Raw genomic sequence first — 23,519 nt, 5'->3', positions numbered from 1 at the left:
GCAACTGGAATGGAGCAGAGTTTCTTGAAAGTGCCTAGATCGAGCTGAAAGCTGCTTCAGGTGAACGTTTGTGGATTTAGAACCAAACAGACATTCAGGTCCACAATGACAATGAATGGCCAGAAAAGGCTCGAAGATAGCTTCGGATGAATTTATTTGAGGTATATAAGGCTTTAGATGGAGAATACTGAGAGGCAGAGGTAACGTAGACCGGTTATCTTTCCACATGAAGTGCAAAATGACTCATATCTCCATCAAAATTGGCCCAAAATGGCCTAAAATTACACAGAGTATCAAAACTTGGATAATAATTATGCACAAAAAGTTTCAGAGCGATTAAAGGACATTTAGCTTAAAGTGTAAGATTAAGCGATATATATTGTCGGCGGTCGCAACATATCAATAACATCCGATATGGTGTAATGGCTAGCACAGTTCGCTCTCACCGAGCAGATCGGGGTTCGATTCCCCGTATCGGAGCTTCTTTTTTGCTTTTTTACAGCTATTCTTATTGATACCCAGTGTCTTCCACTAAATAAGCTATGTTGATTGACTTTGTTGGCTCATTGACCCATGCTAGCTTACTAGATCAAAGCATGTTAGCCTCCATATACCAGGACTTCACATGTAAGAAAGGGCCATCCTAAAGTGCAAAATAAAAAGCCCTATAATTTGAATCAGAGCCACAACAGTCTTCTCGAGCTCCCATGCTCAGAATTTCCGTTCTCTAATAAAGAGATATCATTTGTAAGAAAATTAGAATCACGGTTAAATCATTCGCAACCATCGATCACCTACCAAGTCGAACCATCTAACATACTCACTCGGGGCTTTGCCAGCATCAGCAGAAAAGCCAAAATCAACAGTTTTGAGTATATCACTAACTCCAAAACCCCGGCTGTACAAACCATTCCAATCGTTCCATCTTGTATTGTACTCTGCCTCGCTAGTGCTGCTTTGATCTGACCAATCAAACTGAGCCTCGTACTCTTCACTGGCACCGTAACTACGACATCCAAGATTAGTTGAATGGCTCAAGCAGTAAACAAGTCTAGCATCAAGGGCTTCGTCAAAAGCTCTCATTTCCTTGGGATAGTAGAATAAGCTTTCCTCGCCTTCAATAGTGTATTGGTACTTTTCAGCCTGATCACCCAAACACCTCGTGATATTGGCTATTGCTTCGGATACCTTTGATTCGTTTGGCGGGGTTACCGTAACCGAAGCCGAATTGACAAGATTAATGAGGAGCGATAAGCCCATCAAAAAGAAGAACTTTTTCATCTCGCCACGGAATTAATCGAAGTAAAATTTAAATGATGTTGGTGAATTAAGGGTGGGAGTGATCTAAAGAATATGTACTTGTAGGCAAGCTGCACGGCTAATTAGTCACTTTTCCAGAGAGCATGAGTCAATCTCATCACCCTAGGGGGTCCCGTGCCACAAAAAGATCGCTATTGGTCATAACTATTAGTAGCGAAGTTAAACAGCTTCATAAGAGACTAAAAAGTAAAAAGAATCAACGGTAAGGGCAAAAAAGAACTCCGATACGGGGAATCGAACCCCGATCTGCTCGGTGAGAGCGAACTGTGCTAGCCATTACACCATATCGGACTGATGTAGGGGTTTCGTCGCTAGGGTACTTATATAGCGTAAAGTAGCATATATGCAGGTCCTTACAAATGTGCGAAATGGCTGCGAAATTCGCATATAGGGTACTCCAGATATCAAGTAGTTCTGAATGATGACAGAAACCATAGAAATTCAGAATTTATTCACAAAGGGTAAAGGAGAGTGCCAATCGCTGTCGTTTATGGGTGGATGTTCAGTTCACGTTTTGTTTCTCCTCTAAATATGGCGAGTAACGTAGCTTCTGTGGATATCATACCAACAGGTTAACAATATGGGCTTCGATGATGAAATCCTTCAAATGAAATCGATCCCTGCGTCCTGTTTCGTGAAAATATCGTATCATGGTGTGAATTCGAGGCATTATTGGCCCCTGTCTTATGCGAGGTAAAAGAAGGCTGATAGGAAACGTTTCAAAGGGTAGTAAATTCAATACGATTCAGGAGTCTTTTATAATTTGAGCGGATTATGCTACAACAAGCACCAGACATGCGGTGACGAGTCTCAACGTTCACGCTTGACTGAGATGGTAAGAACAAGGTGAGAAGCCATAGTCACTCTGGTATCGGGTTAATTGAGAGAAGGTTTTTTGCTATAAAATCTCGGTTTATAGTTTTTAAAGCTGAGGAGTAGGTGAGTGAGACACCGATCCCGAAGCGACCTTTAATCAACGTCTTCTGCAAAAAAAAAAAAAAAATGGTAAATCGGCAGTGTCTCTCGAAATAGCACTTCAACCCGTTTTCAGGGTCGAAATGCTGAAATATTTGCCTCACATGTAAAACATGGAATACTTGAAATCCCAAGGCTCTTCGTGTCCAGGCTTCTGAAAGACCTTCTCATTTTCTCATAGTTGTTGATTAAATCAATGGTATCTCTATGAAACGGTATAAGACCAACCAGGCGAGCCTTTTCATTCCTGATACCCAGACATACCCCAAGCGTGTCGCCTCCAAAATGAAATAGCCGCTGTTAACGCCGATATGCTCACAATAAATGGACTTGCATTTCCACACTTTTAGCCTTCGTGCGTATTTTAAGGAAAGAACCAACGATGCATAGGGTGGTGCGGCACGAATGTGGCTCTTATCAGTGAAGGAGAAAAATAAGAAATCCAACCGCTTTTTGTTTGTATAACCAATCAGGTGTCGCCTAGTAGCCTTTCCGGAATAGGACTACAAACAATATCTCCGGTATCGCCAGCCGTATATAAAGAAGTCGAGCCTGGCTATTCTCTAGGGTATCGAAAAATGGCCTTTTCAAATATCTTGATTTCTTTGACGACAGCTGCTTTGGCTGCTGCTTCTGCTACGGAGGTGACCGGTAACGAGACCGTGGAGAACACCCACTACCTCAAGAACTTTCTCTTTGTTTTGGGTGGTGTTTTCATTGGTGTTGGTGCCTCAACCATCTACCACGGACACCAGAGAAACGCTAGAGCCAAGGGTGCCAGTCTTGGTATCTAAGGTGGCTGAAGATCGATACTTCTAACTGGCAGAGTTCATAATCTGATAAACTTGGATTCACCTGTTGTTGAACAAGAGAGATTTTGTGATGTTATGGCTACTATGCCGATTTTGCACAGCTAGATAGCTTGATCCGTAAGTTTTTAACAATTAATATCATATTCTAAGAACCGAAATGTAAGATCATCAAAAAATTAAAAAGAAAGCTCCGATACGGGGAATCGAACCCCGATCTGCTCGGTGAGAGCGAACTGTGCTAGCCATTACACCATATCGGATTTGGATGAGCAAATTTTAGGGCTTTGTTTATATACTCGGCAAGACGCGCTTATGTACAGGCTCCATATTTGGCTCACTTAGTCCTCATCGGGTGCTTTGCGGACTAAAAAATGGCAAAAATCGCAAAAAAATGATGCTGAAGCGGCTCCAGAGACTCGAAGCAGCTTCCACCGGGTTTCAGAAAGTCAGGCATCATCATTGACGTGCAAAAATCTCGTTTTTCGTCAAAATCTTGATTTTTGTAATTTTATATGCACACTCTTAGTGTGACCTACATATACAGACCGCGCTTTTTTAACATGCAAGTTGGTCCCTTGGCCCAGTTGGTTAAGGCGTGGTGCTAATAACGCCAAGATCAGCAGTTCGATCCTGCTAGGGACCACTTCTCCCAGGGCGTGTGGCGTAGTTGGTAGCGCGTTCGCTTAGCATGCGAAAGGTCTCCGGTTCGAATCCGGACTCGTCCAATCTTTTTGCGATTTATCTTTTTGCAATTGTCACAACTTCCTTCTCACAACATGTTCTTATTCGATTGTGTCGTTGATGCCTATCTGGAGGTCTGCTGCTTCTGCACGGCGCCTGTTCTTGCAGTTACTGCAGGAACCTACGTATATCCTTTCCAGGTTTGTGGGACTTTTCTTCATCTTTTTACATTTCTAACACCGGAAGGGTATTCTCTACTTCTTCGAAAATCCCGATATCTGGCCGTTGTACGGCTCTATTATCGTGCCTCAGACCGTTTTTACGTTGGGAATATACGCCGTGATGTACTTATCGGTCTATCCGCTCTATGCTCTTCTTTCGTTTCTTGCGTTTGGGCCTTTTGGGGTGGTGAGCTCCTTTTTTACGGTTTTGCAGTATTCCAACATGATGCTGAATTTTTTGATCTCCATGGTGTTTATGCCCGGCGTGAGAGACATGGTCTTTGACGCTGTGTTGAGCAGGGAAGGTCAAGCTGACATGGTGCTTCAGATGAAGATCAGGCGCAAAACCACCAAAACCCTGAAGGCCGAGAAAGCCAAAACAGTGGCATTGTTTTTCGTAGACAAACTCCCCAGGATCATTCTCCACGAAATCCTCATTCTTCTCGTCGGAATGATACCCGTCATTGGTCCATGTCTTGTAGTGCTCATCAGAGCACCATGCAAAGGTCGCAGTCTTCACTCTAGATACTTCAAATTGAAGGGTTGGAACAAGCAGCAGATCAAAAAGTTCGACATCGAGAACAGGGGCGGCTACACTGGGATCGGTGCAGCGGCACTCCTACTCGAATTGATCCCGTTTCTGACGATTCTCACCATGTTTACCAACACCGTGGGTGCAGCCTTGTGGACCATCCAATTGGAGGACCGCTTAGTACAAGTAGACGGTGTCCACGCATCCGAATCCGGCAGCAACACCGCCCTCGTCACTGGAGCTGAACTTGGATCTCAATAAGAAGCCAGCGTTCTCGTTGGATTTGATCTCGCCAGTTTCCTCGTTGAACACCAACGTGCCGAAGATGCCTAGCTCCGAGAGAATGTCCTCATTGTACACCTGGCCGTCCTTGATGATCTTGTTTTTGTGGGTTGGCGGATGAATGAGCTCCATCAAAATATACGCACCCCACTCAGACTCGTCCAAAGCCTTCAAATGGCCCGGAATGTCGCCCTTGTAGACATTGTTGCCACCGCCTTCTCTTTGTGGCTTCAACACGTAGTTTTCCGGCTCTTCAAGTGCAAGTCTTTTGGCTTCCTTGCCTGCTGCTGTATCGTCCAAAGGATGTATTTTGACGAACGTTGAAAGCAAAAGATCGAGCTCTTCTTGCGAGACATCGCCCAAAACCTCCTTCACCCTTGATGCGTCGGTCAAGACCTGCTGGACCTTCTTGGAGCCCGAGAGCTGTGTCAACAAGGAGGGACATTTGATCGCTTTGGAGACTTCCAAATGGAGTCTAGCATCCCATGTTTTCTCTGGATTCACAGAATAATCGGAAGGGGCGTATCCAGAGCGGTAGTACACCACGGAAACCTCGTCCATGGTAGCTTTGATGTACAATTTGCCGCTGTTGATGGTGGTTTTCTCCTTGATCTCCTCCAAAGTCAGTCTGTACGACTTGATGCCGTGATTTTCAAGCAAAGCATACTCTATGAGTCTCTGGTCGAAGCAGTTACGCTCGCCCGGTTGAACAACGAAAAGCACAACCGTTTTTTGGTTGTCGACCTCGTCATTGTAGAAGTAGTTGCCCTGAGCCAACCCAGAAGCAATCTTATCGATCGACTCAGAAACCGGCACCTCGTCTGGCTGGTAGTATTTCAAAGAATAGTCGTTATCGTAGACTCCGCTTTTGTTGAGGTAGTTCTGAGCAGCTCCTACCTTGGTAGATAAGCCGCCAAACGAGATACTCACCGTGTTGAACTCGATCTGCTTGATCGTATGGTCCGTCTGGTTGTACATGTAGTCAGAACGGAAAACGCCCAAACTCAATGGCTGGGGCAAAGTGCCGTTGCTGGACTCAACAGCCTTGACATATGTCTCGTACAATTTCCCAGTGAAGTCCTTATCGAAGTCTGCCAAACTTTTGATCAAATCGACAAGCCACACCTTCTCCTTGGAAACGACATTGGCGTAGAGCTTGTTAAACGTGGTCTGCACCTTCATGGCATCTTCAAACAAGTCCTTGGGAAACGGCGTGGGGAACATGGTGATTGGAGCATTGTTGGCCGAGTGGAGTTGCCAATTGGGTGGGTACATCACGAGACCATTGGCCAACGCCCACTGGCTGAGTCTTTCGACAAGCTCTTTTTCGTTTTCGGGCGAAAGGGCGGGGAAATCTTTGGCAGCCATGGTTTTACAGGTTGGTTTTTGAGAATGGCGATATCGTTAGTAATAGTGTTGATATGTGGTGTGTGCAGGTGTGGCTGTCTGGAGGTATATCTATTGGGTAGGGGAAGCCAATGGGGGCCATATGGGAATTGAATGTTGATTAGGGGAATTGTAGAATCTTGAGGGTCGTTGATTTTGGAGAATTGAGTGTTTATGTGTAGTGTGTGGCACCGACATGCAACTAGAGACATAGCCGTAGTTCACCAATCTTTCTTTCCAGCTTATTGAGAAGCAGGGGTTTCTGATGAAACGTTTCAAAGAAAAGAAATCACGGGCTTCTTTCTGTATTAAGCATGGAATCTGGGATTCACTGAGTCTGGAGCATTTACCAGGATGGCGTAAGCTACTATACCACAAGATCGTAGCATGTTGTGAGATATACATCATGGATTGTGAGATTCAAACGTGATGTATGCACTGTGATAGTGAAGATCATCATCAAGAAGCAGATGTCAGCGATATCATTAGCAATCTGGCCGTTTCCCGTTGGACAGACCACAACACATTTTCCTGAGGATTACATTAATTCTTCGCTTCACAGGAAATACCTTTACAATAGGAAAGGATAGATTATTCTGTATCTTGACTTCGAAAAGTGGCACTGAACATTCGATTGAATAGGGGTCTCCTTCAAACAAGAGACAAACCTGATGAATATAGCCCGTGGTGCCTCTCGCCACCATCAATTGATGGCAAATTTGGCCACCAAAAGTAGAAATTTAAAATTTCAAGCACACCCACTTTGTCAACATGGTGGCAAATCTTTAGGTAATGGAGCCTCCGGGTTAACACGCTGCACTTTTCGAAGGCGACCACGGACTGCGCTACAGAGATGAACATTTCGATTTCTTAAACATTAATTGGCTTTAAACTACCACCAATGCCTCTATTGAGGCTCAAAATCCCGTCAAAAGCTCAACCTGTCAAACAAGACTTGACAGGTGTCGAAGGCTCTTGTGCATGGGGCGGCATTGTTTCATGCGGGACGATAATACCGCTCGCTCCAAGCCACAGCATTTCACTTCTGTCAAACAATAGCAGCGAAAATAACTGCCAACTGACCAGAAACGTCCTGAAATTTGCCACCTTTTGCTGCCATGAGACCAATTAGTTTGTTGCCCAAAAAAAAAAAAAAAAAGAGCCGACGTTCAAGAACATTCGAAGCTGCGATGAATATGCAAACGAAGTGACATTTTGTTTCCTTGAATGGCTTCTCAGGACGATCCAACTTTTGACATTATTTCTTCAAAACCCTTCAAAAATCATAGGCTAATCCAGACACCTGGAATTCTCATTACCACACACTGCATATCCAATGAGCCGCAGGGCAGACCTATCAACCACTGATCGCCATAGGACATCAAAATATGCTTTTCGAGCCGCACACCACACAGTAAGATACGCCAGGCTGATAAGTGGCTCCGTTCTGCATACCCTTCCATCCTCGATTCTGAATATAAATAACTCATTCTTGCAATTCTTGAAAATAAACCAAAATGTCATCGTACTTAGCTGTATGTGTACCAGTGCCTGCCGTCCTTCAATACTAATACCAGTCTCTCTTTCAGAGAAACGATATCAATTGGAAGGCCATCGGTGCCCTGTTTTTGGTTGCGAATTATGCATTCAAGACGTATCTCAACTACAGAGAGTACAATGTCACCCTCCACCCAAAGCCACCAGTTGTTGTTGAAAAGGAAATCACCCAGGAGCAGTTTGTCAAGTCTCAGAATTACACCAGAGACCATCTCAAGTTCAGTTTGATCCGGGATACATCCGAATTGGTAAAGGAGTTGGCTATTCTTTATTTCAACTTGTTGCCTCAGATTTGGGGTCTTGCAGGGAAAGTGGGATCGTATTTGGGTGGAGTCAAACTTTTCAGTGGTATTTTTGGCGGTGTTACTCTGCAAAGTGTCTTGTTCTTTGCTATTAAAAAGACCCTCGAGCTGATTTACGTGATTCCTAGATCCTACTACTTTGACTTTTTCATTGAGGAAAAATGGGGCTTCAACAAACAGACTCGGAGCAAGTTCTTCAGGGACAGTTTGTTGCAGATTGTTGTCGTGCAAGCTTTCCATGCTGCTGCCACTTTTATTTTTGTCAAGATTGTTGACTTCTTTGGTGGTGATTTTGCTAAGTATGCTAGTGTGGCTTTTTTGGTGGGACTTCTTTTTATTCAGACTGTCGTGCCCACTGTTATCTTGCCCTTATTTCATAAATTTACTCCGTTAAGAGATGGCGAGTTGCGTATCAAAATCGAAGAATTGGCTAAAAAGAATGGTTTCCCTGTGAAGAAGCTTCTTGAGGTGGATGGCTCAAGCACTTCCTCACATTCAAACGCTTTTTTTACTGGTCTTCCCTGGAACAAGCAAATCGTGCTTTTTGACACCTTGATTGAACAGCATACCACCGAGGAGATTGTGGCTGTTTTGGCTCACGAACTTGGTCACTGGAAATTGGGCCATATTTGGCAAATCACTGCTCTGATTGCAGCCCTTGTTAGCGGGAATTTTCTATTATTTACAGCTGCTTTTGAAAGCACTCCTCTTGCTGTCTCCTTCGGTTTCACAGGCGCATCTCCAATTGTCAATCTAGTTCTTTTCAGTTACCTTTCCTGGCCTGTCGACTTTTCTTTTCAAATATTCCACAACATTGTTACGAGGAAAAATGAGTACCAGGCTGATAACTATGCATTGAAACAAGGCTACAAAGATGAGCTTGCTTCAGGTTTGATCCGTATGAATCAGAAAAACTTGTCTTCTTTGGATACCGACTGGCTCAATTCCCTTTGCACTATAAGCCACCCCAACTTGGTTGAGAGATTGCAAGCCATTGGCTATGATCCGAAGGAGAAAGTGGGTAATCTTCCTGAAAAAGATAGAATAATCAACAACGAGAAGGAAGAGACTCGGGGTTGAAGGCGTTTACGTCTGAATAGAGATAAAGTGATGTTTCAGTTAGTTTTAGCAGGGTGCATTACACCTTTTTACACCCTTGTAAGTTATTGAGATAATACAGAAATAGTTCTAGTTTTCACCAAAAATAGGAAAGTAGAATTCATTGCCATGAGCTATGACGCAAAACCTGTAGCTAATTGAGAGATACGTGTGGCACTTGCATGCGGCACCGATAGGCGACATATAAAGCACATGGTCTGCTTCTGCTTTTTGGATAGCCATATTTAATTTTCATCATGGTTGTGGAGTCATTCGACACTTACGAGGAATTCGAGAAAATTCTCAAAAAACTGGAGGAAAAGCCGCTTTTTGTGTTCTTCCTGGGTATCGGTTGCGGACCCTGTGATACTGTGGCTCCATACTACGATAAATACTCTGACGAATACGAGCTTGACTTCTACAAAACCAAACGTCCCATGAACAAAGAAAAGAACGACATTTTCAAAAACCAGACCCCCCACATCAAGGCATTTCCGACCTTTGTGTTTTTCAGATACGGAATCGAGTTTGGCAGAGTGCTAGGAGACAGTCCAGAGCAGCTCAAACAGTGGATCGAGCTCAGCATTAGATTCAAGGATGATTAGGTGAGTAGGTATAAATATTGACTGTTAAAATGATCACAGTGGCATAATTGACCTGTCAAAATAAAGATACTCCCTTTAAATAAGCGCCCCACGTTATGAGGGTGGTCTGTACTTTTCTATTAAGAGGCAAGATCCGCAGCACTCTAACAGCATACAAAACATCTACACTCAACAGGCAGAGTTGTAGTTCGCATAACATGAATGAGCTAGACAATTTGAAATCTACAAGTGACATGAAGCAATTCGATTCCAAGTAATAAAGTAAGGTCCAAATTGGCTGTGAATTCTTAAGCTGAACGGCACAGATACGAGCTGTGAATACTAAATCATCTTACCAGCTCTATCATACGCACATGAGTAATATATGATATTGCCGAGCAAAAAGGCAACAAAAGAACCAGTATATGATACAATTCTTTATAATCTTCGCTTACCCCCACGGAAAGCCTCTAATGGTTCATTTTGCAGCCAAATTGTAGCGGACTGCATATACCCCACAACATACAGCAATCACCCCATGAATCCCGGCCTGTTCAGCCTAGTCTAGCCTCGCATCATATACTCCACAGCTGGTCGCTAGCTACCCAACCTCTCTTGCAACTGGCAGAACTAAAACTCCCATAACCCAGCGTAGTCACGTGACCAGTGTGACTGCGAAAAGCTTCACCAACCTGCACACAAGCGTCGAAAAATCCTCCACCTTTGGCGAAAAAAGTCAATCTGAAAAACCTCTTTCTACACTATACAACAGAAAGTATGTCGAGATTCAGGGAGCCGTGTGGTGAAAAGAGGGTGTAGTTCCAAATACGCCCAAAACGTCCATATTCAGAAAATCCCCAATGACTATTCTACCCCATTATGATGTATCCAGATCGATTCATGAAGACCGATTCATGAAGACCCGTCCAACAATACACCCAACGAGACCAAACCACAAAAAGTAATAAAGCGTTCAAGCCTTAAACTGCACATCCCAATCCCAAAACCAAACCCAACCCCTACTAACCACCAGTGAAATACTTAGCTGCTTACTTATTGTTGGTCAACGCCGGTAACACCGCCCCAGCTGCCGCTGACATCAAGAAGGTCTTGGAGTCCGTGTCCATCGAGGTCGAGGACGACAAGGTCGAGAAGCTCTTGGCCGAGGTTGAGGGCAAGAACGCCGAGGATTTGATTGCCGAGGGTAACGAGAAGTTGTCTTCTGTTCCAACCGGTGCTGCTGCCGGTGGTGCCGCCGCTGCCGGTGGTGCTGCTGCTCCTGAGGCTGCTGCCGAGAAGGAGGAGGAGGCTGCTGCCGAGGAGTCTGACGACGACATGGGCTTCGGTTTGTTCGACTAAGCATACAGCTGTACTATAATGGAATACACATGAAAGAAGAGACGGGTCTGGAGGCCGATGTAGGGAGGAAATTGTAGATTGTGGGGGGTGGAAGTTGGAATGTGGGTGATGAGTGTAGTTTATGGAGAGTGGTTGATGGAGCATGGTATTGAGTGTAGAGGATAGGAAGGAGATGAAATTTGGATGAACGCAAGAATGCTCTGAAAGATTTGAATGGAATGACTGGGCGGTGGTCCATACTCAATTTGAATGCCGTTTTTGATTTGACTGGGGTTTGTTCATTTTCAAAAAACATGCGTGGTTGCAAATTCGTACCTTATTATGCGAATACCCCAGTAAATAGAAACAACCCAGTAATCAGATGAACTTAACAAAAAAATGAATTAATTTGAATCACAACAGGAGGATACGAACAGTATTTAATATTGGTACCATTAATTCTTCAGAAAACACAGGCTTGATTATTCACTGTGAGGACTAAGTGGAGATGGAATGGAGTTAGAAGACTTGAGAGAACGAGATCGAAAGATTGAGCTAGATCCACGTAATTGAACAACTTTGTCTGGCGATCACCTCCAACAGAGAACTTCAATTCCCTCAGGATGACTCCATAAAGCAATCCTTACGGTATAAAGAAACTCTTTTCCACCGATCAATAGACATTCATTCTCATGCTCAACCTCTAAATTTTCATTTCTTTCACTACAATGTTTAGGCTAGCCCCACCTGCACTTTTCCCAAAACCGTCTCTTGTATTATTGTCTATAAATCCACCCGCCTCTAAAGCTCATCGGCCTTCCGGGCGGCGTTTGGATTGCCAAATATGGTGTGGCGAGCTTCAACCATGAACTTGTTGAAAGCTGAATCGGCATCACTCCCGCCCTTTCTCTTCTCAACCTCCTCTGCAAGCCAGGAAAGAAACTCCTTGGATGGCTTGAGCACACGCTTCTCATGAAGCGCAGCAAGCGTTCTGAAGTACAGCTTGAACTGCGACTCGGAAACGGCCTTGGCGCCAGAAAGAGTCTTTTGGATATAGTTCGAAACCGTTTCGTCCGCCTTTTCCGCTGCCTCAGCCAATTGAAGGTCCTCGAGAATCACAGCAACTCTGTCCTTGGCCTGCTGGCCCAAATCGGGAAACACCGAGATCAAATCGCCCAATCTCTGCTGGGCAAAGTTGGCATTGGAGGCGAGGCCTTGGAAAACACCCAAAATACGCTTCTGGAGCACGTCGCTGGTGTCACTGTCACGAATGACCCCGAAAAGCGTATCCACAAAAAGCGAGGGCTGGTTCTGCAAAACGTTGCCTACAGCTTCGGGGTTGTTTCTCAAAGAGGCAGCCAAAACACTGTAGCAGAGCTCTTTAATGTGGGAGTCGTCCACCTCGAGCGCAATCTGGTGGATCTTGTCGAAAGCCTCAGAATTCTGCGTAAGTCTAACACCGAATTCTCTATCATGAGCCAATTCAGCAAGGGTTTCAAGAGCCCGCTCTGCTCTGCCCAAGTCCGACTTGAAAGACACGATTTCCTTGACGGCTGAGCCAAAATCGCTGAGTTCCCCCTCGTCCACAGTGCTTCTTTTGTACTCCTTCTTCTGGCTCTTGTATCTATCCAAGGCCTCTTTGATCTGGACCTTCACGGCCTCCTGTTCCTCCTCGTTCTCCACAACAGCCAAAGCGGCGTTTTCGTCTTCGTTGCCATCAAGCAATTTCGCCTCTCTTTGGTTCAGCTCCAAGTTCATCCTGACATGAAGACCAGCTGGAATGTGCTGACCTTTCTTGACAATTTGCCACTCGTGGGTGGCTTCAAAGATCTCCGGGTAACAGTCGTTTTCCACACATATGGTGGCGGAAAGAGCCGGGAGAAGGCACGAGGCCAATGCTAGAATTAGACGGAGATTCATGGAAAAGATGGTAGTGCTGAGTTGGAGCTTATCGTGGGGTGCACGGGTGGGGTGATGGCGAAGGTGTAGGTGGGGTTGATTTTCTGGATTGTGGGACCGGGAGGGTTGGATTTATGGAGTTTGGGGTGGTTTTGTAGGTTTTTGTTGTTTTTGGTTATTTTTGATGTTTTGACTGGCGGTATCGTATGTGCTTGGTCTGAAGGTGTGCCTGGTAGGTGAAAAGTGTGGAGTGAGAGATGTGTCAAACGGAACGAGAAACGACTTTTTGTATGGTGGCAATTGTTTTTTCTCTTTTAAGCCACTTTAAAGAGGGACCATTTTTCGTAAGTGAACAAACCACTGCAACAGGGGTCTTACCGGTTTTGGTCATAAAGGCTGATAACTCTTTGGGTACTTCTCCGTAGGATGTCTGAAAAAGAGAAGTGTGACCAGGCAGCCTCAATTAAACCGCTATAACGGGGAAATTGGAATCTTTAACTCCAAGCCATTTGTAGATTTCGCCTTATAGTGCAATCGTTGTGTATTCGCTGGACCGTGTTTCCCCACCCATGAATTCGTCCCAGTCGTTCAACTCAAACAGTTCGCTCAAAATCTTTAATTGAGCAAAATGTCACAATTCACATCCTAGACATGTCATCCTTCTTAACGGCAGCGTGCTTCTCGCTTATGCACTGAGCAGCATAGAAGTGATAGCTGGTCTCGTAAAGCGGCCTCATATACAGAACACATATGTGGGCTGCAAACGACGATACCCCAGTTTCTTAGGGAAAGTTTTTCATGAAGTGATCGGTCTCGGTGCTTGTGATGTTTATCTAGTGCACGGCGTTCAGTGGCGTTATTTTGGAAGAACGCTGGGTCAAACAGGATGAATTTATAGCCTACACTATCTAATTCAGTGTGAATGCTTCTTATGCTAAATGTAGATGAGAGATGCTGTTTCCCAGGGGGTTTGAAGGTATCCGATTGGGAAACCGATAAACGGGCGATTTTCAGAGAATCAGGCTCCAATGGCTGTAGCTTTCGATTGGAGATCAGTATCCCAGGTCCATGGCAGCACATTCGTACATATAGCGATTCAGCTCTTCGCCAGTTCGTAGTAGCTGCCCCTGGGCCAAAAATGTCTTTCTCTCCACAGCTTGCCAGCTCGTAGCAGCTCTGAAATGTCTTCTTCTCCACAGCTCGCCAGCTCGTAGCAGCTCTGAAATGTCTTCTTCTCCACAGCTCGCCAGCTCGTAGCAGCAGAGCTGCCTCGCTGGCTCGTTTACCACTTCTCCTCCGGATTCCTCTTAAACTCCTCGTACGCCTCCCAATTGAAAACACTCAACTCCGTCTCGTTCTCCACGCCCAAGTCCCAGAGCAGCTCCGTCTTCTCCACATTCTTCCCCTTACAAACCAAAACGTCCCTCTCATCCTCATCAAAGTTGATCACCAAGTTCATCGACTTGGTCTTGTGGGCATGCGTGTACACCTTGACCGTATCGTAGACCACGTTTCTGTAAGGCCTCATGGCACCTGTGGTATTCACAATGTCCACCACCTGGTCTAGAAGCTGAGAAGGAGTGGTGGCCTTGAGATCCACGGACCGCAAAATGTGGTTTTTCACATTGCGGTAGGGAAAGGACTTGATTATGCGGATTGTAAGCACGGCGTCTGTGGCAGGACGGACGTTGGACGTAAGTGGTTCTTCCATGGAGTAGGTGGTGATGATGTGATGTATTTTCGCGCTGAGATGGGTGCATCAGATAGCGGTCAAGGATGGAGATTCCATGAAAAGATGGTTTTGGTGGAATTTGGAGTTTTTGAAAAGGTTTATTTTGGCGAATATGGCATTGTGTTATTTTGGCTGGAAGTGCATTTCGCTGGGTTTTTATGTATTTGGAAGCAATAGGACCAGGTGAGACATGGTGAAGGTGCAAAGAGCGTTCCATAAGGAATTGAGCAGCGAGATGATCTTTTCGTGATTTCTCGGGAGTTTAATTCCTCTTCCTTTGTAGACTTTGTTTCTCTACACATTCCATGATCTCTAACGAGTTCAAATTCTCCTTTCGAAATTTCGTTTCTGTGCTATAGTAGAGACCTACCCCAGGTGTGAGCATTATCACCAAAGGATCACCAGCCAGTTTTCCTTAAGTCTCTACTGCTTTCCAAAAAAATCTCAATTGAACCTCTACGTCAGTTGATTCAATTCCTGAAGCTCATCAATTCCTTCTGTGGCTCAATTGAATACTCAAACTCTCTACCTGCTCATAATCATACATTCATGCTATCATACGGAAAAACCGCCCTCGAGACGCTCCACAAACTCGGCCAAATTGTAAAGCTTGTTGTACGTTCCTGCAAGCTTCTGCTCCACCGTCTGCTGCACCCTGTCAAAAAGAGCCAGCTCTTCCTCGTTGACAGAGGTGTTTTCGTCCAGACCGTAGGTGGAGAATTCGTCGCTTTCGCTGCGATTGAGCATCCGCCGGGAAGGCACCAAAAGAACAAACTCTTTTTTGTCGTTTTTGGGAAGTTCGGCTAGGTTGTCCATGAACCGTGTGAGGTCCGAGTGGGTGAGGTTCTGCTGGTTGTGCTGCAGCGCAACGATATCTTTGAATTTCTGGAAAGCCATTGTTTGCTCTGTGGTTGGGGTTTCTGGGGTTTCCGGAACATCGATGGTCTCAAGCGAATCCACAAGAATTTGTAAACCTTGAGCGCTTCTTTTCGGCCGTAGAACGCCGTTGAAACGGTCTAGATGCTGTTTGAGCTCCATCACCTGGCTTAAATCTTCCACATACTGCTTCAAAACTGGCGGAATCGGGTCCCTGCTGTGTGCTTTTAAATGTGTTTCAATGGTCGCTAGAAGGCCATCAACATTGGCTATTCTGGAACCACAAAGCTGGCTCAACATTTCTAGCATTTTCTCACCCACTATCTTGTCCAACTCGTTGAGGCACTCCAAACGGGTGGCTATCGTGGACAAGGCGACGTTTTTTTCAGGCTGAAAGGAAGGAATGCCCGTTTTGGAGAGACTCACGGAAACGGCCTTGAGAAGAGCCTGCAATTCTGGGAAATCGTGATGCAAGTAGGTGGGTTTGAGCTGAAGCGAAAAATGCTCGTAGGCGGTCAAGAGATCCACGAAAAACTGGCCAAACATGGAGATGTGTGGGTACTGGGTTCTGCAAGAAAGCTGGTCCACGATTTTCGATCCCTTGAGATCCCCACAAAACTCATCAAGCTGGTGCCCTAGGTTGGCAGGCACGATTGTCAGACAGAGCTCCTCGTTGAGGTTGCTGAGTTTCATGATATTGGAGTTCACCTGCTCCACAAGCCGTAGGGCCTTGGATTCGTATGCGTTTTTAGCTTTCAGAGCCTCCAAACAAAGATGCACAAACTGCGCTAGAACATTGGTGTTTTCCTGGGGAATGACCGGCGAATCAGGAATATCCGGCGTGAGTTCAAAAAAGGTGTACCACTGGAGAAGATAAAGAATGATGCTTTTCTCATCAGGCACAAGGACATTGAAGTCCTCAGGAACCAAGAGCTGGGGGATCTGGAGTTTCAGGTCCGCCTGGCCGAAAACCATGTCCAAGTTGGCCACGGGTTTGCCGTTTTTGAGATCGTTGAAATGGAAAAGAGCGTCGGGGACGTAGTAGTCGCAAATGGCTGCAAACACAAGATCCGGTCTCAGGCTGGTTTGAAGCGACCAGTCTTTGGAGAAATTGCCGATTTCCGGAAGCGCCCGGGACCGGCCGACCGTGTTGATCCACCGTAGGAGAATCTGCTTGATTTCGTGAATCGAGTTGCCCTCGTTGGCTATGGATATCAGCGTCAGGGTGGAGTAGACGAAAAAGGTCCATATGAGCCCTAGGATGAGTTTGAGGTCGCCCTCCACGACATTTTCGGCACTGACAGAGCACGTATTGATCTGGAGAATGAGCCGGCAGAACTTGAGCACATCGTCGATGTTTTCCACTTTCTGGAGATGTAGGGTTGGTTTCTGGTATATGGGCTGGAGGACGTATTCGGAGGTGCCGCTTTCTTCGGCTATGACGTTGACGAGTTTGGCTAGAACAAGGCCGTCATTGAGTGCTGTAGTAAGATCCTCGATGGGTTTTCCGACCTTGGATCCCACCCATCGAGCCATTGCTCTATGTTGGCTATGAATCCAGGACATGCGGGGAGGTGCTTTTTTGATATTGGGTAAACGAAGGTAAGGAAGAAGGGGGCCTTCGGCAGGGGCCGGGCAGCTAGCAAGATGAAATCACCTGGAAAGAAACACGGAGTTGGTAATTATCCTTTCTGTACTGCCTCGTTGAGAGACATTTTTGAGAGAGCTGGGCCGCACCAGATGCGTCTGCGACGTCTCAAAAACGTGCCAGATTGGGCCGAAACAGTGCTGGCTCGCATACCACCCGCGTTACTACGCACGCGCTAAAACGCGCAGCCCTCGGAACTGCCACTGGCTGCAAACGTCAAAGATGTCGTTTCCGGGGGTTCCGGTGGCACTAGCCCAAGGGAATCAGATTGAAGGGTTCCTAGAGGTTGGGATTTTTGAAATTTCCGAAATGCACAAGCGTGGAGGCCGTGGGGGCCTTCTGGACACTTGGACGCGACCAGGCTGGCTGGGCTCCAGACTAGAGCTGAGGTGCTTTTTTCCATTGTAATTATGGGAGACTGAGGACCTCCAATAAAGTAACAACTTAAAGCTTGTTTGCAACTTGGCGACCCAAATTTTCGAATACAATGCAACGGAGAACACGAAACGGGCCCGCAGCTGCACCGCCTCAATCATCGCGATGCAATTACGAACAAGTGGATGGTGATGCTGCTTCAATTTCTACATTTTCAGTCAAATTACGTCTGAATGCAATGGATAAGGAGTCTTTCCACCGGGAATCCGTGAATCATACGCCCGTTTTGAGCGCAAATCAGTCTACATATTCAGGCACAGCCGAAGCCTCCTCCGATCTGTTTTTGTGTTCCGATCTACCGCATCTCCAACGTTTCTCCAAACCCGATAGTCAGCTTTTACAGATACACATTACCTACTCACCTGTTAGCTCTATTGGCTCGACTATTAGACTTTCTGCTCTCCCTCGTTCCTTATTATTGTATGGATCAACGCGACACGAAACGAGAACAATCAGCATTTCCCAAAACGTTCTGTTGATCAGCCTTCACGAGCGTCAACCCATTGTTCGAGTGGCTGGATCCTTCGTTCCAAAAAGCGGTATTTGATTTCCACAAAAGGCACGTCAGGAAAGACATGATCGGTGGGGAGATATTATACTGTGGATCCCAAAGGAGAGGTGGATATTGGCGTACACTAACTGGGGAAGATTAATAAATGTAGAATTTAAGGCTTTTGTCGGGATCATGCTCGTGAAGATTAAATCAATGAATTTGAGCAATGACGAAGTGAAGCACACAATCGTTGTCAATCCACAATTCCAACCAGATTCCAGCCTTAGCCATCATCACCAATACCTCAAAATACCCAACCCACTGCGCCGCCCCTTCGCTACACTCTCTTCATTAGGGCATTAACTATAAAGCTGCTATACCCGGGCGCTTGTATCTGTAGCCCGCCGCTTTATCATATCGTAACTTTTCTAAGATCGTGACCCAATGCCGCAAAGCGGATGCTCATATGCTCCAGCAGAAAGAACGCCTGCTGGATGATGAAAGAGACCCCACTGCCAAGCAGCAGCAGAGCCATTAAACGGCCGAAAAGCCATGGCCTGTGGCCACAACAGACCTAGGCCTGAATCGAAAAAAATGGATGTGCAAGCGTCTCCTTGGCAGTAGGGCGCAACTGGTGGTCGTAGGTCAACAACTTGTCGATCAAGTCCACCACCTCGTTCAGCACCAAGTGCTGGTTATCCCTGTTGACAAAGGCCGACCACGGCTTGCGTGGGTAGTTGCCCAAAATGCCGTCGTACTCGGGGCTCAACTTGATGCCGTACTTGTTCACATACGCCATGAGCGGTTTCGTGCCCAACACCTTGGCAATCTGCACCAACTGGTCGTTGTTGGAGTCTCCACGGAAAAACGGCTCCTTCTTGAAGATGATGGCCGCAAGCATGCACCCGACGGACCAGAGATCCAACGAGTAGTCGTATTGCTGGAGGTTGATAAGCAACTCGGGGCCCTTGTGGTACCTGGAGGCCACTCTGACGTTGTAGTCGACGCCGGCGTGGTAGAACTCCGCAAGACCCCAGTCGATAAGCCTCAAGGTCTTTGTCTGCGGGTCGATCATGATGTTTTGCGGCTTGACGTCTCGGTGGATGATGCCCATGGAATGCGAGTAGTCCAAGGCAATGAGGAGCTGCAGAAAGTAGTACTGGATGTCGGCGATGGTGAACTTGTTGTACAAGATGCGGAAGTCGACGTTGTTGACGGACTCGAAAACCAAGGCAGGGATCTTGGAGTTCTGGTCTCTGACAATGTCCAAAAGCCCCACCACATTGGGGCCTCCGGTCAAGTTCTTCAAGATCTTCACCTCTCGGTAGATTTTCTTCATCTTCACCGGCTTCAACACCTTGATCACACAGGGCTCGTCGTTGATCACGTTGACACCCTCAAACACCTCCGAGTACTTGCCCCTTCCGATCTTGGACACAATCTCGTAGTTCTTGATGTTTCCCCACTCGATCGTGTGGGATTCGTAGTCCCAGTAGTCTCTAGACTTATGCTTGTTCACATCGGCGTATACTCGAGCCACCGAGTACACCTTGGGCGATACGTTCATCATGGTGATGTAGTAGATGAGGTTTTTGATTCATCGCACCGTTCAGGCAATGCAGGAGCCACATCAACTGATTCTGGCAAGGTGGGCGGACGGGCTGTATTTATAGTTGGAGGAAAGCGGGGATTTGTAGTTTTGGGTGTTTTTGCTATTTTGGGTTTTTTTTGGTGTAGGCGGCGGTGGTGGCGGTGATATGGGTGATGGTGCTGGTTTTTCGCCTGTCTGCTTGACTTGCTGTGAGGAAGCGAGATGGGTTTTGTGGAAGAAGAGAGATTTCGGGGGAGGCCGATAATTATAAATTTGTAGATTTTTGATAAAAGCTAAATTTTTGATTTAATCGGTGTTTGCCGTTTTTGGTGCCGGGATCTCGGCTATCGCTGTCCACCTACATGTCACTAGCCACAAGGGGGCTTTTTAGGTTCTGGAGGGACGGCGATTTGGAGGTGAACTTTGGCTTTGGGTGATGTTTGTAGGATGGGTTTTGGCTGTTCGTGGCGTTTTGTGGCGAATGTGGCTAGTAAGAGCAATCTGGTTGGATTTGGGGTTTCTGGTGAATGTTAGCGGGTGGGCTTTCTTTTCTTGGACTGTTTTGTTTGTGCTGGCGGTTATGATGATAAAAGAGAATTGGAGATCGAAAAGACAGGTGCACCGCCACATGGTTCGATAGGGTGTTTTGTGGCGATGTGGCTAGTGCTTTGATCAAGTGGCGCTAAGGCGGAAGTGGGTTTTCTCAAGGATGCTGAATTGTCACCTACTTATGGAACTTGGAATGTTGATTAAGAGACTTCTAAGGCTATCGTCTAACAATCGTCTAACAAAGAGTGCACTCATTATCTCGTTTTCACCATTCTTTCAACTACACATCTAACGTGGGCTTCAATGAACGTAATGAACGAAACGCAAGAGACAAACGGATAGCTGGACTTTGAGGAAGGCATTGAAAAATTTCTCTGGTAAAGATAAAGATTCCTGCCATTATGTGGTTGAGATCTACTGATTTTGCAGCCATTGTGAATTCAACCTGTATTTTCCGAGAAACTCTAACTGCAGCGAAGCCAACAGCCGAGGAGAATTTAAAGGCTTCTAAAAAAAGAAATATGAAGCCAATATTCTCGATACTCCTCAGTGCATCGTTTCCAACAAACAGGTCAAATTCATCAACACCCATGAATATGTCCCTCACTGACTTCATAAAACCAACAATACTGTAGCCCCTCCTTCACTCATCAGACAGCAAACAGAGAAAACTCATCAAAACCCAAGATCTCAAAAAGTGCTCAATACAGCTTCTTCATCTCAACTGCATCACCCATCTCTGGTACTGCTTGTATGGCTGCGAAACATCAACACTGAACTACTACTTTTCTTTACACACCCAATCCACAACGCGTCCATGCAGCACAGTCGCCCGTGTTCCCCGCTTCTCCTACTATAAATACTCGAGATTCCCCAGCATCCAGAATTCAGAAAATTTTCCGCTCCTTCCCCTAGACTAGACCGCCCCATCCCATGGTCTCTTTGATACTGCTTTCACACGGCGACAAGACGCTACCGGGCATCGAGATCAACCACAACGGGAAGCTAAACCTACGAGGCCCGCTAGAACACGTGAACCTGGTCAACTCGGAGAAAATTCCGTGGTTTCTTGTATCCCTGGGTCCATATCCTGTTTACTCCACCAACGACGAAACCGCTGCATACTTCAAGAACCTCGCGTTGGACAGCATGGAAAGGCCCTACATCGGGCTTCTTTCTAAATCCGCCGACGGAGTATACGTGGTCTTCTTCATCCACGAAAACAGCGTTCGGTGCTTCTGCATAGACTTTTCTGCTTTGGACAGACTAGCCCTGGCGGCACGGGCATTTGAGGCTTCAAGTGAAGACGACATTTTCTATCTGGCGCTCCCGACGCGTTCGGATACTACAATTTTTGATAGAGTGCTCGAAAACAAGTCGTCCAAGAGAAACCAGTATGTTGCTCCACGCAATCCCAGTGCCACCCCGCTTTCAGTGGCTCCACTCAGTGGCGACCAGATTTCTGCTGCTGTGAACAAGATCACGCTTTCGGGTCTACGGCTCCGTGGCTTGAACCCGCTGGGTTCGAAAGACAGAATCGCCGTGAGGGAGTTGTACCAAATGACAAGGAAACTGGCGCTTTTTGCGCTACGAAAGTATAACTATGGGTTCAATGGAGCTGTGAACCAGGAGGTGAGGTTGAGCGATGTTCAGGATGTTGTGGAACGGTTGCTCCAGGCCTATGCTGATGTAGAGTGATTTGAGGCAGGGTCTGGATGACATTCACGCTGTTGAGCTTCCAGTAAATGACATGGTGGAATCAGTTGCAACATGAACTCATGGTCGATGTTTAGCTTCACAACATTTTACACCTGAAGCTATTTCATCCACTTATAGGTCCCACTTTAGCCGTCCTTTTAGATCCGCCCACATGAACAGAAGGTAAGCGACTCCTACCATTGCATTCAGGTACATTTCAAAGCACATCAGCAACTATTTCTGTCTGAAGTCCCAATCAGTTACATATAGCTTTCCATAGGCGAGCCACACCTACAAATACCCTATCTACATCCATGCATTTGCGCCATCTATTTACATTCAAAGACTAGCCAAGTCCACCACACGGGACTGGGCAAAGTCGTTGTGGGCCTTGGACGAGGCGCTGTCCAACTGGCGCTCCAACTCGGTCTTTCTCTGGATTCTCTTGGTTTTGTTGGCCATCTTGCTCTGCACGGCCTCCACCTGGTCCAAGAAGATCAGTCTGTCCTTGAGCAAGTAACCACGTCTTTCTTCGCTCAGGTAGTACGCAATGTCTCTCTTGTGCATGGGTCTGGCCTGAAGAGGAACATAGCCCTTCCTCAAAAGGAATCTGTCTGGGTTCAAGAACGCTTGCAAACCAAGCTTGGTACGGTACACGGAAGTGTAAGAGTGCCCCGTTCTCTCGACAGCATTAATGGCACCGGTAGATGCCCTGGTGGCCTCGATGTTCAAAGGCACATTGTATGTTTCCTTACCGTTACCCAAAAGCTTGACACCGTCCTTGACGGTACCTGTGACGAGGCCACACTCCCGCATGACCTTGTAGTCTAGCACGTCGCCTTCCCTCAAAGGAATACGGCCCTTCTCCCAGAAATGCTGCACTTTTTCCAAGTTCAAGTCGTTGTACACTCTCTTGTGGGGTCTCTTGAAACCAATGATGGGGAATCTCTTGAAGTACGGCGTCTGGCCACCTTCGAACCAACGAGGAACCTTTCCACGAGCTTTCTGACCCTTCTGACCCCTTCCGGAAGTTTTACCCAAACCAGAGGCCTGACCTCTTCCGACTCTTTTGATGCTCTTGGTGGCTCCTTCGAACGGAGCCAAAAAACCCAACTTGGCTATGCCACGTTGCTGATTTAGAAGAAGCCCCACGGGGGCGAACGCTGTTTTGGCAGCAGAAAAGAAGCCCATGGTGGTTTAGTTCAGATCGATTTGATGTTGGTGAGAAAAATTAACGCGGTCGTGCGATGCACATAAGTGGGGTCGCGAACGCTGGAGAAGCGAGCGTATATGGAGAAGCGAGCGTATATGGAGATGCAAGATTGTCTAGTATTCTTCCCAAAAATTATCCCGATATTGCCCAATTTTTGTAGTCTTTGTGATGAGATGGATTCATGTACTTGAAAAATGATTTATAGAGAAAAAGAGAAAAAAGATGGCTCTCTGCTCAAGGTGTCCATGATCACTTGCATGTACTGGCATAACCATGCAAAATACTGATTATTACCAT

General features: G+C 46.3%; 10 protein-coding genes and 5 non-coding genes across 15 annotated transcripts; 7 read left to right on the top strand and 8 right to left on the bottom strand.

Annotated features, from left to right (window-relative positions):
* Positions 1-408: 408 nt before the first annotated feature.
* On the top strand, positions 409-480 carry C7M61_003232. The gene has a single exon. It is a non-coding gene; the product is annotated as a tRNA-Glu (tRNA).
* Positions 481-1,539: 1,059 nt separating this feature from the next.
* On the bottom strand, positions 1,540-1,611 carry C7M61_003231. Its single transcript has one exon. It is a non-coding gene; the product is annotated as a tRNA-Glu (tRNA).
* Positions 1,612-3,295: 1,684 nt separating this feature from the next.
* Positions 3,296-3,367, bottom strand: C7M61_003230. Its single transcript has one exon. It is a non-coding gene; the product is annotated as a tRNA-Glu (tRNA).
* A 309-nt stretch (positions 3,368-3,676) lies between these two features.
* On the top strand, positions 3,677-3,750 carry C7M61_003229. Its single transcript has one exon. It is a non-coding gene; the product is annotated as a tRNA-Ile (tRNA).
* Positions 3,751-3,759: 9 nt separating this feature from the next.
* Positions 3,760-3,832, top strand: C7M61_003228. Its single transcript has one exon. It is a non-coding gene; the product is annotated as a tRNA-Ala (tRNA).
* Positions 3,833-4,718: 886 nt separating this feature from the next.
* Positions 4,719-6,191, bottom strand: GSH2 (glutathione synthase; the record flags this gene model as incomplete). Its single annotated transcript, XM_024858576.1, has 1 exon — positions 4,719-6,191. The coding sequence occupies one exon, from the start codon at positions 6,189-6,191 to the stop codon at positions 4,719-4,721; it is 1,473 nt and encodes a 490-aa protein (XP_024713486.1).
* A 1,535-nt stretch (positions 6,192-7,726) lies between these two features.
* Positions 7,727-9,148, top strand: C7M61_003226 (M48 family metallopeptidase; the record flags this gene model as incomplete). Its single annotated transcript, XM_024858575.1, has 2 exons — positions 7,727-7,744; positions 7,787-9,148. The coding sequence occupies 2 exons, from the start codon at positions 7,727-7,729 to the stop codon at positions 9,146-9,148; spliced, it is 1,380 nt and encodes a 459-aa protein (XP_024713485.1).
* Positions 9,149-9,423: 275 nt separating this feature from the next.
* C7M61_003225 (thioredoxin family protein) lies at positions 9,424-9,771 on the top strand (the record flags this gene model as incomplete). Its single annotated transcript, XM_024858574.1, has 1 exon — positions 9,424-9,771. The coding sequence occupies one exon, from the start codon at positions 9,424-9,426 to the stop codon at positions 9,769-9,771; it is 348 nt and encodes a 115-aa protein (XP_024713484.1).
* Positions 9,772-9,968: 197 nt separating this feature from the next.
* On the top strand, positions 9,969-11,109 carry RPP2A (ribosomal protein P2 alpha; the record flags this gene model as incomplete). Its single annotated transcript, XM_024858573.1, has 2 exons — positions 9,969-9,999; positions 10,784-11,109. The coding sequence occupies 2 exons, from the start codon at positions 9,969-9,971 to the stop codon at positions 11,107-11,109; spliced, it is 357 nt and encodes a 118-aa protein (XP_024713483.1).
* Positions 11,110-11,889: 780 nt separating this feature from the next.
* Positions 11,890-13,008, bottom strand: C7M61_003223 (uncharacterized protein; the record flags this gene model as incomplete). Its single annotated transcript, XM_024858572.1, has 1 exon — positions 11,890-13,008. One exon carries the CDS (start codon positions 13,006-13,008, stop codon positions 11,890-11,892), a length of 1,119 nt encoding a protein of 372 aa, XP_024713482.1.
* Positions 13,009-14,269: 1,261 nt separating this feature from the next.
* C7M61_003222 (uncharacterized protein) lies at positions 14,270-14,698 on the bottom strand (the record flags this gene model as incomplete). Its single annotated transcript, XM_024858571.1, has 1 exon — positions 14,270-14,698. One exon carries the CDS (start codon positions 14,696-14,698, stop codon positions 14,270-14,272), a length of 429 nt encoding a protein of 142 aa, XP_024713481.1.
* Positions 14,699-15,274: 576 nt separating this feature from the next.
* ABP2 (Abp2p) lies at positions 15,275-17,131 on the bottom strand (the record flags this gene model as incomplete). Its single annotated transcript, XM_024858570.1, has 1 exon — positions 15,275-17,131. One exon carries the CDS (start codon positions 17,129-17,131, stop codon positions 15,275-15,277), a length of 1,857 nt encoding a protein of 618 aa, XP_024713480.1.
* Positions 17,132-18,745: 1,614 nt separating this feature from the next.
* On the bottom strand, positions 18,746-19,741 carry CKA2 (casein kinase 2 catalytic subunit; the record flags this gene model as incomplete). The annotated part of the gene is made up of 1 exon (XM_024858569.1): positions 18,746-19,741. One exon carries the CDS (start codon positions 19,739-19,741, stop codon positions 18,746-18,748), a length of 996 nt encoding a protein of 331 aa, XP_024713479.1.
* A 1,503-nt stretch (positions 19,742-21,244) lies between these two features.
* On the top strand, positions 21,245-22,009 carry C7M61_003219 (uncharacterized protein; the record flags this gene model as incomplete). Its single annotated transcript, XM_024858568.1, has 1 exon — positions 21,245-22,009. One exon carries the CDS (start codon positions 21,245-21,247, stop codon positions 22,007-22,009), a length of 765 nt encoding a protein of 254 aa, XP_024713478.1.
* A 339-nt stretch (positions 22,010-22,348) lies between these two features.
* On the bottom strand, positions 22,349-23,200 carry MRPL10 (mitochondrial 54S ribosomal protein uL15m; the record flags this gene model as incomplete). The annotated part of the gene is made up of 1 exon (XM_024858567.1): positions 22,349-23,200. The coding sequence occupies one exon, from the start codon at positions 23,198-23,200 to the stop codon at positions 22,349-22,351; it is 852 nt and encodes a 283-aa protein (XP_024713477.1).
* Positions 23,201-23,519: the final 319 nt, after the last annotated feature.

Source organism: Candidozyma pseudohaemuli, assembly GCF_003013735.1.
Source record: "Candidozyma pseudohaemuli strain B12108 chromosome Unknown scaffold00007, whole genome shotgun sequence".
NCBI lineage: Eukaryota > Fungi > Ascomycota > Pichiomycetes > Serinales > Metschnikowiaceae > Candidozyma > Candidozyma pseudohaemuli.
This window is presented reverse-complemented; position numbering and strand designations above follow the sequence as displayed.